Source organism: Trichechus manatus, unplaced genomic scaffold, assembly GCF_000243295.1.
Source record: "Trichechus manatus latirostris isolate Lorelei unplaced genomic scaffold, TriManLat1.0 scaffold00005, whole genome shotgun sequence".
Taxonomy (NCBI): domain Eukaryota; kingdom Metazoa; phylum Chordata; class Mammalia; order Sirenia; family Trichechidae; genus Trichechus; species Trichechus manatus.
Genome location: NW_004443941.1, coordinates 26720977 through 26739779, shown reverse-complemented (window position 1 = coordinate 26739779; position 18803 = coordinate 26720977). Strand labels below are relative to the sequence as shown.

The following is an 18803-nucleotide window of genomic DNA, read 5'->3' as shown; positions in this document are numbered from 1 at the left end:
CCTTTATTTAGCTGAATACTAGAATTTCTTCCCAAAGACACTATAAATTGGCAAGAGAATGAAATTGAGGTGTATTAAGGATAATTATTAATCTGGACAGTAGAAGAGTAATGCTGGAGATTGCTCAAAGGAGTAACAGTTTCTATGACTGTGGAACAAATTATTGCTAGGTACACGTTTAGATTCAAAAAAAGTTCTCTGTGACGGTGGCCAGTCACCACCACGTCTTCCTCTCAAGGAAAGAGTTGTGACAGTGTGATGAGCTTTGCAGAGTTCGGGACACTTATCTTGCTTTTGATCTCCTAGTAGAGTTTCAGATTTTGGTGATTAGTGACTGCATCCATGCTGAACCAGCAAATGCCAAGTACTTTCTAGAGGAAACGCCCTGACTCACAAAGTGTCTATAGAAAAAGCATTAAGATAAATTGAGAAAGAAAGGATTTGGCCTATACAAAACAGTGGTACAAGTTAGTGGCTGGAGAACAAAGAGGTGAAGGCATATTTAAGCAATGCTTGCTATTTCTGACCCATGTTTTTATGAATGATACTTGCTCTATCATTACTGAATTTGTCTATTTCTCTATTTGAGTCTTTGATGAGTAGAAATGACGATGAAGAAATGTGAACAAACTCTTTTTCTGGTTAAATGCCAGATGCTAGCTAACATCTTGATAAAGTGAAGATAACCTGGCAGTTTGGCAACTGAATAAAGAAGTGTGGCCATGGCTAGCACTTGATCAAAAACAAGTATCAAGTAAATAACACTATTTTCTCTTTGTTCCTCAAGGGAACAATGTGGATAACTGAAGTGGGAGTTGGAAAGTTGGAGTTACAGTCTTAGCTGTAAGGTGTACGTCCTCTGCCTCTACTACTTTTAAGATCAAATGAGGTAATACATGGAAGCATTTATTTAACTGCACCCGTGGACCCTTTCTGATCTCACAATGACAGGGAATCACTTTTAACAACAGACATTATAAAGAAAGAATATGATTACTACTTTAAAAATAAAAGTTTAATAATTTTTTTTTAAATACATCTTTTTCTTTGGAAGATAATTTGAGTTGTATTTAGAAGAAAGGGTCATTTGTTGTCCTTATTCTAGCCATTTATCTAATTATACATGTTTCAACTGTACATGAACAATAGTTTGGAAGCAGATATTCTGACTGGAGGATTCACCAATGATAATCATGAAAAACAGTCACATGTACCACGATCAAAATATACTCCTCAGGTCTGCTGTTTCAAACTTTGGGCCAGGATCCATTTAGCAGGTTTTGCAATCAATTTAGTGAATCAGATCAACAGTTTTTAAAAATTAAAAATCAACTGAAGGAAAAAAAGAACCCAGAGTGCATCACACCTAGGCAGGACAAAAACACACACACATACACACACACCCCACACAATGTATGTGCGTGAGCGCTGGTGGTGATGATAAACGTATTTCTTACGTAGGTGTTGGTGAAAATGTTTGAAATATAGAGCTCTAAAGAGGAAAAGAAGTTGGCTGCCTGCCTCAACCAAAATCTAGCATCTCCCATTTCAAGGCTACCCTTCAGTTTGTTTTATTTAATAGGGAATTTGTCCTGAGCACCAAGCATAAACCAAGGTTGTCTATTCTCCCCACTTTCATCACCAAGTCATGGGGAGAGGTGAATCGCAAAGAGTCTATGTGCAAGAGTTATTCCTTGAGATCTGGTTCAGTCTAAAAAATTCTTAATGAAAATAAACAATATAATTAATAAAATAGAAATTCAAATTATTCAAGGTATTAATGCAGTAATGCATTATAGTAGAAAGTGTGGATTTAAGACTATGGGAACTTTTACAGGCTAATAATTTTATAAGATGGTGTGCATTTTAAACCTACACTACTTAGTACAATATTTTTCATTATGAGCGCACTTCATAAATGTTGTCAGACAGATGTTTAAAATGATTCTTCAAAAGGCAGTATCTCACCTGAGGAAATGGCTCTGCTGATGCGAGCAGTACGTTTTCTGGCTTTAGATCACAGTGCACAATATTCTTAAAATGTAGATTCCTCAAAGCAACAAGTATCTGTTATTGAAGGAAACAGATTTTTTTCAACGCCTGGACCAACTGTAGCTAAACCCCAACCTGGCTCCTTGAACAGTGTAATAGTTTGAAAAGTTCACTATAGTTCATCAAGACTTAACTAAAAGTGTTATTTTGTTCTTCAAGGTTAATAATTCCCACCAGATCCCAATATGTAAAAGCACTTCTATTTAATTATTTTAGTTTTTATTCTGTAGTTTCAAAAAAGAGTTAAAATACCTGTGTGACCATGAATTTAGTAATTCGTTCCGGAAGCCGACTTTTCTCACTAGATAGAATCATTTCCAACATATCTCCGTGCAGCTTTTCCATTACTACGAAGACTCTTTCTGGGGTTTCAAACATACATTCCAGGTTTACAATCCCAGGATGGTGCAAATTCTGAAGACAGTAGCAGGATATTTGTATGACTGACTCAGGAAGAAAAACAGCTTTACTATGCAAGTATCTAACACTGCTACAACTGTGCTACAACTGACTGCATGGAATACATGGCACAGAAAGAACAACAGCTTAGAAAAAGTAATGAAAGCAAACAAAATAAAATAAAAATTACAAGCAATAAAAGGATCAGAGTCTGATGTTTTAAGTTGTGTACTGGGGAGTGGATGCACTGAGGGAAAGAATGTCTTTCCAAATTGATTGTACAACTGCTCCCTTTCCATTACTGCTTCTTTTTCTTCCTTTTTTATCTCTTTAATCTGCTGACAGTGCTCTAATTTTATGCAAATAGACTGGCCTTAAATAGACTCCAATTGCCAAATCAATTTTAAAGCAATTACATAGAACTTCGGCTGTTCAGGGCTGTATTTATGAAGGCCTTTGCTCAAGCGACGGTTTTGTACCTAAAGTAGTTATTTACTCAAGACTCAATTCTCGTATTATACCTCAATTTGGTCTTCAAGCCTCTTTTAGGCGCAGAATCTTTTACCTCCATCATTCAATGTTTCTTGAGCACTAGTAGGTTATAAGGCTTGTGGATATACAAAGATAAATGCGATAGTGTTTCTGCTTATAAAAAAAAGCAATCCGTCTTACATTCCACTGGTAGAAAATCCTTCCTCAAAGACAAATCTGACATGTCAGTCCTGCTCAAAAATCTTCAATGAGTCTTTATTTCTGGACAGGAAATCCCTTTGCCTGGATTTCAAAATCTTCATTCTCCCTGTTCAATCTTAAATATGCTCTTTTGGCCTATGTGATTAGAATATTTTTATTCCTTATTAACAAATATATTTTTCTTATGCTTTTTTCATTAATGTGGGTACCTAATTACGTTGAGAGCAAAAATTTTTTTTTTCTTGCCAACATGATGTTGAGTTTCATCTCTAAGTTTTTTAAATCCAAAATCATCTCTTAACTTCCACTGCAACTAGCTTAATTTCAGCTCCCATCATCTCTCTTCTGGACTACCACAATAGTTTCCACCACACTGTATATATACAGCAGTACTTATCCCATTGTACTATAGTTATACTGTAGCCTAATAATAAGGTGCCTGAGAGAGACTGTATCTTAGTCATCTTAGGCCAGTGTCTGAGCCATGGTAGATGTTTTCAATAAAGGTTAGAAAATGAACAAACACCAAGTGCAAAATAAATGATTGTTTACCAATCATTTTAAGACAATTTAATGACGAGGTGTTCTGGTAGCATTAAAAAAGTGACAAAATTTTATAGTAGATAAATGAAAGTTAAATATCAGCAGGGCTATGTACCACAGTGGTGGGCTGTGACAATGGCAGCAAGGAGTGGAAGATTCAGAGCATCCTAACTGTTACCAACTGTATGAGTAGGAAGTAAAATATGGCTGTCTCCTATGCTGTAGTTATCTATGTCTTAAGTTTCTTTCTTCCCTCATCTTTCTTTAAAAGCACATGTTGTGCACATACAAAAATGAAAGTATACTATAATGTTATTCTTCTCCTTAACGACTTTCTCTGTTTAAATTTCCTATTTCTTCTGGAGTCTATTTTTGTTAAGTTACATTTTTACAGGAAATTATTCATTTTTTTCCAGGTTACAAATGTATCTGATAGAGTTGAGCAAGGTAGTATCTTTAGATTCTTTTTTATTTTTTATACATTTGTGGCTATTTTCCCCAAGAAAATTTACTTATTTTTTTTTATTAAGTTCACTACTGATTTAATGTTACTCTCTCTCCCTAAAGAATTAGCTTTTAGATTTATTATTAGTTGTATTTTCTGTATTAAATTTATTAATTTACTTTTATTAATCCCTTTCTTCTGCTTTCCTTAGGTTTATTGTTCTTTCTCTAACTTGAATTGGATTCTTAATAATTTACTGTCATTCTTTCAAGCTTAGTATTTAAGGCTATAATGTTTTCTCTGAGCAACAGTCCAAATGTTCTGATATACAGGATTTTCATGATTATTTTCTAAATACTCTGAAATTTTGACTTTGCTCTTCGATTCAAGAATAGTTTAAAATAAATTTTTAAAGTTTCCAGGTGGTGGGAGCTTTTGTTTTGTGGTTTTGTAATTTATTTCTAGTTTTGATTACATTGTGATAAAAGAATACTATTTATACTGCTGCTTTTTATAAAATTAATGAGGCATTCCTTGATCTCTGTGTTTACCGTACAGATACCAGTACAAAGCAGTTAATCTACCTTATGCTTTTAGGCTTTCTATGTTCTTAATTATTTTGTCTACTTGATCTGTCAGAGACTACTAATGTGCTTGTCTGTTTCTGCTTCTGTCTTCTACAGTTTCCGTTTATAAATCGGATGCTGTTATTTGGTGTACTGGGATTTACACTCTTACCCTGTTAAAGTGCTCTTCTTCATTTCACTTCATGTGTTTTCCTTTGAATTAAATCTTGTCAGCTCATGACCCCTCTGGCTTTCATTTGTTTGGTGAAGGAGCCTAGAGAGGCTGTCCAGCTGTAGATCTCACACAGAGCCAGCTGAGAACAGCTGATACGGTGGCGCCTCTTCCTGCATACACCCCTGCTCCATTGCCACTGTTTGTAGAAAAACTTCTACCTACTTTGCAGGTCACCAGTTCACCTCTCTTCTATTTTTATTAATGCTAGAGTGTGCTTTTCTGTTTTTCACTTTTCTTGCAGCTTTTGGGTAATTTCCAAGAGGAGAAAGGGAAAATGAAAAATTTAAGCCACCATGTTCAAACTAGAAGTTTCCCTTTTACGTTACTGATAACCAACTTGGTTAAGTTTTCCTATTTACACAGGTAGCTCCACACCTGCTCCCCCACTCCTGTACTACCTTCTTTAGGCAACGAGAAATATTTTACATTAGTATATCTCTGTCTCAGCAAGGCATTTAAAGTTTTTTAACTATAAAAGTAATATATGTTTACTGTAAAACAAAACACCTCAAAACAGAATTCCATAAAAATAAAAATCTCCCACTCCTCCTTGTGCCACAGCACATGCCTCAGGTGAGGCCGTGTTAGCAGATGATGAAGGTGATAATCCATAACATGAACAGTCATATACAATGCACACATTAAATGTATTTTTAAAATAAACAAATGGAATCATTCTAAACCTTTAAAAAAATTTAACAAGATGTTGCAGATAGCTTTCCATAAGTATATTTACTCAGTAAATACTAATTGAGCATTTGCTATGTGCCTAATACTATGCAGGCAGTACGGATTCATCAATGAATAAAAAAGATCACTGGTCTCATGGAGCTTATTCTAGCAGGGGACATAAACAACAGGCAAGAAATAAGTTAGTAAATTACCTACTATGTCAGAAGACAATAAGTGCTATGGAGAAAAGAGAAAATACAGTTGGGTAAAGGTAGTGCAGGGGTGAGGAGGGAGGGTTTGGTATTGAATAGGATGGGGGAAGCTCATTGAGGAAACGCCATTTGGGCAAAATCTCGAAGGAGATAAGAGAATACGCCATGCAGATACAGGGGTACGGGGCTGGGAGGGTGAGAGATTGGGGGGTAGAGGGAAGCATTCCAGGCAGAGGAAACAGCTAAAGCAAAGGCCTTGGGATGGGAACGCATCTGGCGTGCCTGAGGAATAGCAAGGATGTCAGTGTGACAATCATTTGGGAAAAAGATTCAATTCACTGACTGTGGTGTCCACGGCAGAACCTCTGTAAAGACAGGTTCTGGTTCAGCTTAATAAAGAATAGTCACAGGCATCCAAAAAAGGAATGTGCTGATTTCTACTGAGCCAGTCACCAACTGCTCGAGAGAGAAGCGTGATGCTCCTGGTGACAAGGTAAGGTCCTTTCTAAATCAATGATTCTACAATTTTCCTTCCTGCCACTGGAAAGGCCTAAGTTGCAGTCTCAATAATCTGGTCAGTCTTTACTCCATCTTTTTTTCACAAAGATGTGGATGTGGATAAGAAAAACCAAGGATGCCACCGGAGCACCAGGATCAAATAGGGTTTCAGCCAGCTTTTTAGGCTTGTTTGCAGAGGCCTATATGAAGCACTCAGGACAAAGATGGAAAAGTAAAGATGATATAGCTGGAGGCAGGGAGTGGGGATGGTGGCATTTAGATATTTAAATAAACCGTGTGGTAGAGCAGAAAGAACAAGTGGGTTTGGAGGCAGATTTAGATTCACACTCTGAATCTGCCATCTTCCTGTTGGGTGACATTGAGAATGTTACTCAATTCCTCTGAGCCTCATTTTCCTCATTACAATAAAAGAAAAAATACTTACGTATAGTTTCTGGCATATAGTAAGGGATTCACTAAATATAAAAACGTAAATATTTTATATAAACAATTTGAGAAGAATCTATAAAGATAGTGTTGTATTATATTTAGGATTAAATAGTATATTTGGAGACATACTACTATCATTTAATTTTATTCCCACTAAGGCAATAGTGATGAAAATACCAGAAAGTATATAATAATAAAGCTTTCATATTGTACATTTCTGGAAGTTCCTAAATGTAGTTATTATGCCCCAAAGCTGATGACACTGGAGGGAAAAAAGCCTCCATGATTAGTTCAGAGCTATGTTTGTGAGCAAAGTATCAAGGAGAAATCAGCCTTAGGAATATATCCTTAATTTTTATTTTTGGTTGGACAATGAAAGACATTCCAAAATTAGGTATGAAAAATGATATCTAAGAATATATTTATACTATAATACAGAGTCTGAATTTTATTAATATTCTATTTAATTTAAAGGTAGCTTTATAGGAGAGACAGCCTTCAAGAGACCCCAGGTACTTGGCCAACACACTCTTTTGATTATCATTCCTCTGAAGAAGAAGCGAGACAAATGTTACGACTAGTGACCAATAATGTAATAAATGTAAAATTCGTTATTTGTTTCTAAGTTTCTTACCTTCTCCTCAAAGGAAGCATAAGCTCAGTAGGCTATGTCTTCTTAAACTTCACTCACAAGCTAATAGGACTCTGAGAGCATTAACTACCACATCACCATGATTTCTTAAATGCTATGCAAAAGCTACACAATGAATTAATAGACATGTGCATATTACAATTTATAGGATATTCAGAAAAATGATCCAAGGATCAAGCTGCATTTTACTCTTCTCAATATCTCCCAAAAGAGGTGAGTATGTTAGATGAAAATAAAAACACATAATTTATCATTTCATGGGATTTAAGTTATCTTTAAAATATATATTAATAAACTGAACCATTAACAAATTAAATCTTCAGAGTTCTGAATTAATAACAAAATGTCACTGTGAAAATATAAACAATTTTAGGCAGTTTTAATTTTTATAGTAATCCCCTATAATAATCCAGCCCACCAACTGTGAGAATTGGGATGGCTACAACAATGACCTCCTAATGAACTGTGGTAGTAGAAGTACCAAAATATTTTGAGCTACTGTAGTGATGAATTCAGAATGGAATTTTGCTCTCTTATTTTTTTGAAGAGTTTAATTATGAAAATGTGTTAGGCTGTCCTTCCTTATAACTCTTAGATTACTAAAATCTAATATTGCCTTTTTTCTTTTCAGAGTTAAGAAGTAGTTAATTCAGATGCTTATACCCTTTTACTGAGCCAAAAAGTTGTAACACGAAAACAAAGCAAAACAAAAAACAAATCTTATTATGAGCACTCTAAACAAACTCTGATTTAAAAACTCATAAATTAAAACCAACACAAAGCATTATTTATTTATTTTTTTACCTGTAAAATAGCCACTTCATTACGGAGTTGACTTTCCTGTTTTGTGGGGAATCTCATCTTATCAATTACTTTAATAGCCACATCCCTTCCAGTCTTTCTATGCTTTCCTATTAAAAGAAAAAGAAAAGAGAAAGAAGCAGCAGCAGCAGCAAACTGACAGCTCACAAAAATACCAAAATCTTTACTAGGAAGTTGTCTGCAGACTGCAATTTATATGTACTTACTCCTATTTTTCTTTTTAAAAATCACTTTTGTTCTTCCCGAACACTCTTTCATTCAACTTTAAGAGTGAAAGAAATTTATGTTTTCCGGCTATATTATCTGCCCCTAATTAAGGCTATTTCATTATCTGAAAGGGCAGGAAATTTCAGTGAACTTGTTGGCTGAAAATTAACCTACCTTGTCAAAAAAACAATGGTTAACCATCCTGACCTCCTCTTTAGAGACTATGTCAAGATGGAAACATTATATACTAACGAATTAATTTTATTCTAGACTTAAGTCTGCATGGAGTGATTTAACCACCTATTATATCCCCAACCTCATATATTTTAGAATCTAGATATAAATGTGGAAGTCTGCTATAAATAGCCATTTCCTCTAACTAATTAGTTATCTTGTACCTATTATGTGCCAGACATTGTTTTAGATGCTATGGATAAAGCAGTGAAAATGGCAGGCATTTCTGGTGTTGTCTTTTTAACCTGTATATACCCCCTCTCCTCACTTATCGACATGGTTAGGTTTCAAAGACCAGGTCCTTATGTGAAATTGGTGTTAGGCAAAAATGGAGGGTGACCACATCAGATCACAAAATGGACGATGACTGTTGTTGTTAGGTGCCATTCAAACTCACAGCGACGCTACATACAATAGAACGAAACACTGCCCAGTCCTGTGCCATCCTCACAATCGTTGATATGTTTGAGCCCACTGTTGCAGCCACTGTATCAATCCATCTCGTCAAGTGTTTTCCTCTTCTTTGCTGACCCTCTACTCTACCAAGCATGATGTCGTTCTCCAGATCTCCCTCCTGATAACATCTCTAAAGTACATGAGACAAAGTCTTGCCATCCTCTCTTCCAAGGAACACTCTGGCTGTACTTCTTCCAAGACAGACTTACTTGTTCTTTTGGCAGTCCACGGTATGTTCAATATTCTTCGCCAACACCATAATTCAAAGGCATAAATTCTTCTTCAGTCTTCCTTATTTCTAGTTCATCTTTCATATGCATATGAGGTGACTGAAAATACCATGGCTTGGGTCAGGTGCACCTTAGTCCTCAAAGTAACATCTTTCTTTTTTAACACTTTAAAGAGGTCTTTTGCGGCAGATGTGACCAATGCAATATGTTGTTTGATTTCCTGACTGCTGCCTCTATGGGCGTTGATTGTGGATCCAAGTAACGTGAAATCCTTGACCACTTCAATATTGATGTTTCCTACTGGTCCAGTTGTAAGGATTTTTGTTTTCTTTATGTTGAGGTGATATCCAGTCTGAAGGCTGTAGTCTTTGATCTTCATCAGTAAGTGCTTCAAGAACTCTTCACTTTCAGCAAGCAAGGTTGTGTCATATCATAGGATGTTAATAAGTCTTCCACCAATCCTAATGCTGTGTCGTCTTTCATACAGTCCAGCTTCTTGGATTATCTGCTCAGCCTACAGATTGAATAAGTATGGTGAAAGGATACAACCCTGACGCACCTTTCCTGACTTTAAACCATGCAGTATCCCCTTGTTCTGTTGAAATGACTGCCTTTTGGTCTATGTACAGGTTCTGCATGGGCACAATTATGTGTTCTTGAATCGCTGCTCTTTTCAATGTTTTCCACAATTTGTTATGACCCACCCAGTTGAGTGCCTTTGCATAGTCAATAAAACACAGGTAAACATCTTTCTGGTATTCTCTGCTTTCAGCCAAGAGCCATCTGACATCAGCAGTGATATCCCTTGTTCCATGTCCTCTTAACCCGGCTTGAATTTCTGGCAGTTCCTTGTTCACGTACCGCATCACTACACAACTGCTAAGTTACATCATTATCTAATTGCCAAGTTACATCGTTATCTAATTATCAAGTTACATCATTATATAACTGCCAAGTTAATGTCATTACATAACTGCTAAACCACTGAAAATCATGGCCCAGCCAAGATGACACATAACGTTAACCATCAAAGCCAGCGTTATTCTTGCCTTACACCTTGGCATTTGTTACTGCCAGATGTATACGGTTAATGTGCAAAATAGTCAGATAGTAGACTTTTTACTATTGTCATAAATGCAAAATGTCAGATAATGAGATAGTTGATAAGTGACAGGAAGGTGTATGACTTGCTATTTCTCTACATAACTATTTATTTGGAAAGAGCTCACACCTGTGTCAAGGGTACTGATCATAAAAGTCTGACTACTTGAAAAGACTAGAAACAAATATGTGCAAATTTGGTGAGAAGCCAAAGCCACCTCGGACAGTTCTCTGCCCCTGCAATGGAACGATTCCAGTATTCTTAAAATGAATAAATTTGAAGTTGCAAACCATAAATGTTGTAAATGCACACAAAATCAACACATTATCTGAACGACTGCTATGTGTCAGATACAATGTTAGGTGCTAGAAATACAAAGAAAAACCAGACCTCTCTCTATTTACCCTCAAATACAATTCTAGTTCAGCAGGGAGACAATCATGCAAACTCAAAGAGTATTATAGATACCATGATAGAAGCATGTATGCTGCACGTAGCAGGGGCACCAAGGAGGAATGGTCAGTTATATTTAATGAAGAGGTAGGAATAAGAAAATCTGCATAGAGGAAGCCCTTTAGTTAAGTTTTGAAGTACGAATAAGTTTTCACTAGAGGAACAAAGGGGTAGAGAAGGAGCAGAGGCAAAGGTATGGGGGCATGTAAGCAGAATTGGAAGACTGAAAGCAAAGAGAGAGGACCAATTTGACAGAAGAATAGAGATGCGAGGATGAATCACAGGCAGCTCTGCATGCCCTGCTAAGAAGACTGACCATCAGTCTAGGCAATGGTGATCCACTTAAGGGTGCTAAGTGAGGTAACAGCAATCAGATTTGAGGGTTTTTTTTTTTTTTTTTTAAAGATTCACTCTAAGAGTGGTGTGGAAGAGGACAAGAATGGAGGCAGGAAGGCCAACTAGGAGACAACTGTAACTGTATTGACAAAAGATTTAACATTTCTTCTGTATCTTGCATCATAGCTTATAAAGTACTTTTATATGAATTATGTTTCACTGATCTCAACAACCCTGTGAGCTACAAAGGGAAGGTTTTATTGGTTCCATTTAACTAGGGCTTCGAACTGGTTCTTTCCGGTTCAATCATGGCCAAGGAACTGACACCGGAACAGACTTGAATTTTAAAATTTGGGTGAATTGGAACCATAATCGGACTGAAAAATTATGGGTCAAAGCCCTGAGAGACATTTAATCCCTTTCTTAGAAAACAAGGCCAGCATACATGTTGCAAAGTAACCAAATCTCTTGCCCGTCGGCAGAGTTGGAAACAGTAGTGTCCTACTCAAAGATGGTGGCTGACCACACTGCTTTGAATGTGTGTTGCTTTCCTCATTCCTGGCAATAATCCAACTGCATGCATCAGGCTCCTGAAAGGGCTCACTATGCCTCTTCCAAGTTTCCCCTTCCAGTGTTTTGATATGTAATTTTTCCCATTCCAGTTATGGTTCTGGATCATCCAAATTTTAAAAATTCAGGTCTGTTCTGGTTTTGCTTCGTCGGTCATGACTGAACCGGTTTGAAGCCCTGTATTTAACAAATGAACATTCTGAGGCACAGTGAGGTTAAATGACTTCTCTAATACCATACAGGTTTTAAGACGCAGAGCTGGATACAAGTTCAGGTCTTCAGACCTGTTATAACGTGCCAACAGCAGACAGATGGTGTTGGAAAACCAGTAGGGAATATACTTCAAAGAACAAACTCATACAGCCCACATAAACGTCAAATCAGTTTTTCCCCACACAAACATCTATATGTGAGCGGCAAGAAGAGATAACGGACTATTGTAAAAAGAATTTTCTGATTCTTTCTCTGTTACTTTTTAAGGTTTGCAGTTGAAATTGGGAATGATCAGTTTGTAATGAAAAGAGCTTAGCTAAAAAGAAAACAAATTAACCTCAGACAAAAAGGCTACTTGATAAGCTGTGAGATAAAGATGTAATATTTGGCAGATGTTTTTAAATTTCACAGTTTGTCTATAGTATATACAGTGAGCAAAAGGCTATAGTCACTTACCTCCATAAACAATGCCAAACTGGCCTGAACCAAGCACCTCATCTGCAAAGATCTGGTAAACGGTACTGATGTCCTATTCAAGAAAAAGTAAACAATAAATAAATAGAATGTATTCTTTATCTCTATAAAACAATGTTAATATCTCCTGACTCTATTCATTCAAATACTTTTGTACAATTTTGTTTCTATGTAAGAGATAACTAATTTTCATGAAGTAAAAAAATCTTTTATGGAATAAAAGAAAATAAACCAAACCAAACCTGTTGCCGTCAAGTTGATTCTGACTCATAGTGACCCTATAGGACAGAACAGAACTGCCCCGTAGGGTTTCCAAGGAGCGGCTGGTGGATTTGAACTGCTGACCTTTTTTGGTTAGCAGTCTAATGCTTAATCACTGCACTACCAGGGCTCCATTTTATGGAATATAGGATTTTTATATTATGTTTTAGAAACGGTTAAGCCCAATTTTTATACTATGACTTTTAATGTGCAAGTATAATGCATTCTGTAAGCCCACCTTAGAAAAAAAAGGTTTTAATTAAAATAAAATCTATCACGTAGTGACTTTAAAAAAGTAAATTAACATGAAAAAATTAAGAACAAAGTTTTACTTACTTAATCTTTGGAGATACTTGGTATCTTTGATTTAAAAAAAAAAACAAAAAAAACTTAAGTTCCTATTTTTGGAATTAGGTTGACTTTGAAAGTCTGAGGAAAAGTGAGAGAAAGTCTGTAAATCAGATCCACTCCTCAATCTCTTCCTCTTTTTGCTCCCCTGTCTTCTCCCCCTCCCTCCATTCCTTCCTCTTTTCTTTCTGTTCCTCTGTCACTTCCGTTTTTGATGGTGATGGCTGTTGCTGTCAGAACATTCACGGAGGGCATTCTCCAATCCTCTCCAGACCTCTTCAATCAAGGCCTCTCTTGTGTTCGGGTATGCACATAGGCCTTTCAGTGTACACAAAAACTATTTTGTGCTTGTAACTACTATTTACTTAGTGCTTCCTATGTGCTAGATACTAGAATAAGGCAGTATACTGGGGATATATATATGCAGGGGTAAATAAGGTTAAAAGCATTGTCTTGAGACACACAGACTCCAGAGATAATAATAATACAGTTGCTGTTGTTGTTAAACAAAAACAAATTAATCTTAGAGAAAAAGACTACTTGGTAAATTATTTGACAATTCTGAATCATGGCGACCTCACGTGTGCAGAGCAGAACTGCATTCCATAGGGTTTTCAAGGCTGTGACCTTTGGAAGCAGATTGCTAGGCCTGTCTTGATGGTGCTCAGGGTGGACTTGCACCAACAATCTTTCAGTTAGTAGTGAGCACTTAACCATCTGGGCTGCCCAGGGACTCAGTGGGGATGAAATGAGATAATGCATAAAATGTGTCTAGAAAACATCAAGTACTCCATGAATATTAGCTATTGTATTATTACATTATTTCCTATAATCTTTAAAACAATCCTATTAGATTGGCATAATTAATTACCACCATTTCAAGGATGAGGACATTCAAGGCTTAGAGAAACTAAATACCTTGGCCCAGCTAATAAATGACAGACCTGCGATTTGAACTTACGCCTATCAGACTTCAACATTAACATTATATAGCTACCTACTACACTCTACTTCATAGGGTAAATGGCGTTTGTTGTTTAGGGAAATTTTTCTAGTTCTAGTACTCTGTTCCATTATGGATAATCATTTACATTTGGTCAACATCTTTGAAACCTGGGTTCTACAACGGAGTTTGGGGTCAGAAAGAGATCTCTCTTCAAGTCCTCCTCATTCTTCAGGTTCAGAGGGCCTTCTGAAATACCCAGAAAAGGTTATATTTTTTGTTAAATGCTTCTTGAACATGCTGTACTTCTTCAGAACATTTATCACCCTTGTACTGCTTGCTTAATATCCTTCTTCCATGACATACTAGTCTCCATGAAGTCAGGGACTACATCTATCTTGTTAGCATCTTCCCAGTGCCGGTCTCATGGTAGACACTCAATTGAATACATTTAGTTTTCCAGGCTTCAATTTCCTCATTTGTAAAGTGGCTATAAAAACATCTGTATCACTGGATTTTTGAATTAATTAAATGAGGATGTATGCAAAGTGCCAAGTCCAGTGCCTGGCATATACTAATAACTCCACAAACCCTAATTTCTTAATTCCTGTTTAAGTTAGGTAATCTTAAGAAAGCTACTTAAATTCCTGGGGACTTAATCTCTTTTGTGAAAAGGTATTGGCCTAGATCTCTCTTAAGTCCCTTCTGATTTTAAAAATGCTTATGACTTTATGACTATCGTCAATATTTACTGTGCTCCAATTGTATACAGAGCTCTGTGATAGGCAGCTAATTTGTAAAGAACAGAACCAGTACTTAAGAGACTTAGAAGGGAAACAGAAAAATAAATCTATAATAAAGATTAAACAATTCATGACACCGTATGAGGGTCAAATAAACTACAGTAGAGGCTATCTTAAACATCCTTTCTCTATCAACTCACCAGAGTAACCTGTACTCTCCATTCCCTCTGAAAAGCATATGCTAACTGATGTCTACAGGAGCATACCAAATGCCTGTGGCAGTAGGCTCTACTCTTGTAGGGCTCATCCAATGAGTGCCTCTTACACATGAATTTGTTCCCAAGCACATTTACGTCAAATGTACTTGTTATAACAATTATATGGTCTAATTAAATACTATAAATAATTAAATATAAACAATATATAAGTCAATGAAATGTGAGATTTCTATGAAAACTAAGTTGTTTTGGAAATACTACAAAAATGAGGCACTAAAAACAATTGCTGTTAAATTACTTGTGAGCAAAATAAACATAAAAGATTGGGGAAGTAAAAATCTAAGATTCTCTTCTCAGAATGTTTCACAAATACCCTTGGTTCTACTTAAAAGAAACAAAAATTGGAAAACATAAACAATGCACATGGGTGTGGTTGATGCAAAAAAGACAAAGTAGAACTACACTCAGCAGACCCACACTTACAAGACAAAACCCTGTGACAAAAAGCAAATGATGTGTGTATATGTTTTAAGTTATAATGAAATTTTTAAGGTTTGTAAGAATGATTTTTAAATACTTCCCAACTTTAAACAATTTTTTGTTTAACCAAATTTGATTCTAATCCAATTAGATAAGGGGACACGTACTGTATATAGTAACTGCTATAAAAAGTTCCTTAACAAAGAACACTTCTGAACATTTTTCCCCCCTCAGCCATGAGTGGATATGTCCTTAAGTTTCTGTGGCCTCCTCCAAAGCCTGTGCTCTCGTGTTTTCGGTATCCCCTTCTCACTCCAAGAATCTAGTATCTATCCTACCTACCACTAGGACAGGGCACACAGATGGTATCTCCTTGAAACCTTCTATCTCCTATAACACTACTGGATATCCAGTCTTTATCACAATCTTAGAAATCCCATCAACACTTATATGTCACAGAAATACAACAGCTGGATGCCCCAAGTAGAAGCAGAAAAAAGATTTTTATCAAAGAGACTTACATATAGTTAATGAATAATTTTCTGACTTCTTTGCCTAGCCTTTTTTTCCTTCTAATCCAAGGGTCGGCAAAACTATGGCCTGCTATCAAATCCACCCTGTGCTTTTTTTTTTTTTTTAACAGCCCATGATCTAAGAATGGTTTTTAAATTTTTTAATGGATGGGAAAATTAAAATAACAAAAAAATTTTGTGATACATGAAAATTACATGAAATTCAAATTTCAGTGTCCGTACATGAAGTTTTAATGGAATACAGCCACACTCATGTATTTGCATATTGTCTTTGTCTGCTTTTTTTACTACAATGGCTGAGTTGAGAAGGTGTGACAGAGACCATACGGCTGCAATGCCTAGAATATTATCTGGCCCTTTACAAAAAAAGTTTGCCAACTCTTGTTATAATCAATCCACTATATTAGCCAAATTTAATCTATTCACTATTCCTTAGAAGTCTTGCAGTTCCTGCTTCCTCTATTTGCTCACCCTGTTCCCTTTACCTGCATGGAATGTTGCCCCCTCACTCCCTCATCTCATCTGTCAAACATCCTTCCTATACTTCCAGGCATAACTCAGGTCTCACTTCCTTTAGGAAGCGTTCCCTGCTGACCCAGAAAGACATAACCTCTCCCTTCTCTTTCAACTAGTGTAGTACTCTGTAATATTCTGATGTCACTTATGAAAACGTGGATTTTATTTTTATAATTAAAAAAAATCCACCTTAGTTCCCTTTTAAAGCAGAACTCCTTAGGGAAAATTCTAAGTTATCACCCACAAAATCTAGCATAATGTCTTTATGCAAACTTTACCGCTTTGGGCTATGAACCTATTTTTCTAAAAAAGATTTCCACAGTTCATTTTCCTTAATTTTACCACTCAATTTGCATACTTTAGCTATAACTGTTACTCACCACATTCTCCTGGATCTGACAATTAGATACAGAGATACTGGTAGACAAATCTTCTGTAAAATATAAGAATGATATATGAGAAAAGAACAAAATTGTTAATACTGACTTAAGATTAATATTCACTGACATATGAAAATGCCCATGGTATACTAAATTAAAAAACAACAGCAAAACAACTTAAGTAGAGTTAATGTAATACAATCATGTACATTTAAAAAACTATCTATACACATAATACTAATCTATCAGCAGGAAACTGGTTAAATAAATAAATACAAAATACTATCCAACTATTTAAAAAATGATGTAGAGCTGTAAGTATTGAGTCAAAAAGCTATCCATGTCTTACTGTTAAGTTAAAAAAGCAAGTTTCAGGGTAGCAGTGCCTGAATTAAAACAAAATAAAACAAAAATATGATTCCTTCTGGGGGGTGGGAGAGGTAGGGTTGGGGAATGAGAATTTTAGGTTTTACTTAATGCACTTCTATACTGCTTGCATTTTTTTTTAAATAAAAGGCATTACTTTCATAATAAAAATATTAGTTAAATCTATATATGGACAGTGAAATATATCTGAAATATATTAAATAGTGGATAAAAGCAAGTTGTAAAAAGAACACAAAGATTATGACAATAAAAATAGGGAAGAAAGCAAGAGAATAGGTGTTAAACATCTATAATCTCCAAGAAAACTCAAGAGAGCAAGACAGTGAAGTATTCTTTATAATTCCAAATACAAATCTTTGTTAATAAGGAAATGTAAGCAAATTATACAATAAAAATAAGTAGCATGTTTCCAAAAGCTCAATTTAAAAATATTAAGTCATTTTAAAAACATTTTTAATATTTTAAAATTTAAATGTTAACAATCGAGAAAAGGTGCAGCATCAACAAATTGTGCCTAAAACTCTGCTTCTTGGTAGATCCAGTTTCCTAGTTCAAGTCTCAATATTTATTTTCTTTCAAAGGCCTCCAACTATTTAGCTCCATCTAGTTTTAATTTATATTGATTCTGAGGAGGTTGTTATAAGGACAGCAACAACAACACAATGATAGTATCTACTAAGTACTTATGTGTCAGGCACTGTGCTAAGTGCATTATGTGCCTTTATTATTATCTAATCCACTTTAGATCAGAAAACTGTAAAGGCAAAGATCACATAGCTAGTAAGTGACAGAACTGGGCTTTCATTTTCCAGCATCCTTATTCTTAATGCTTTCACCATTCTGTCCTTAGAGACTCTTAATCTTGGGAGGGGTGTTCCACAAATGGCCTTGAGAGGGTCCCTAAGCCCTCTGAAATTATATATAAGATTTGTGTGTATGTGCCTGTATTATTTTCTGGGGAAAGGGTCCATGGTTTTAATCAGAATTAAGAGGATTCTGCCTAAAACCCTCTAAAACTTAAGAATCACCGTATGTATGTATGCATCCAAAGAAATAAACACTAAAAACCTAACCTTGTAGATGCAGCCCTGGTGGCACAGTGGTTAAGAGTATGGCTGCTACTGAGTCCAGTACAGCTAGCTGGTACCCGGCTACCACCACTGACTGCTCTGACTGGAATCACAACAGAGGGTCCTGGACAGAGCTGGAGAACGATGTAAAGCAAAATTCTAACACACAAAAAAGACCAGATTTACTGGCCTGACAGAGACTGGAGAAACCCCAAGAGTGTGGCCCCCGGACACCCTTTTAGCTCAGTGGTGAAGTCACTCCCGAGGTTCCCCATTCAGCTGGGGATTGGACAGCCCTATAAAACCAGTGGGGGCTAATGAGGCACAGCAGTCCAGGGACAAGGACTAGAAGGCAGGAGGGGACAGGAAAGCTGGTGACAGGAACCCAAGGTTAAGAAGGGACAGTGTTG

General features: G+C 36.1%; 1 protein-coding gene across 5 annotated transcripts in view; it reads right to left on the bottom strand.

Moving 5' to 3' along the window:
- The window catches only part of PRKD3 (protein kinase D3), a 107277-nt gene that overhangs the window by 7366 nt on the left and 81108 nt on the right, over window positions 1-18803 (bottom strand). For all 5 annotated transcript variants that reach the window (XM_004369554.2, XM_023735930.1, XM_023735932.1 and 2 more), the window contains 5 exons: window positions 16937-16989; window positions 12497-12569; window positions 8222-8328; window positions 2305-2466; window positions 1969-2067 (listed from right to left, as the gene is read on the bottom strand). In XM_004369554.2, coding sequence (XP_004369611.1) covers window positions 1969-2067; window positions 2305-2466; window positions 8222-8328; window positions 12497-12569; window positions 16937-16989 — 494 coding nt within the window. The remainder of the gene's footprint in view (window positions 1-1968; window positions 2068-2304; window positions 2467-8221; window positions 8329-12496; window positions 12570-16936; window positions 16990-18803) is intronic.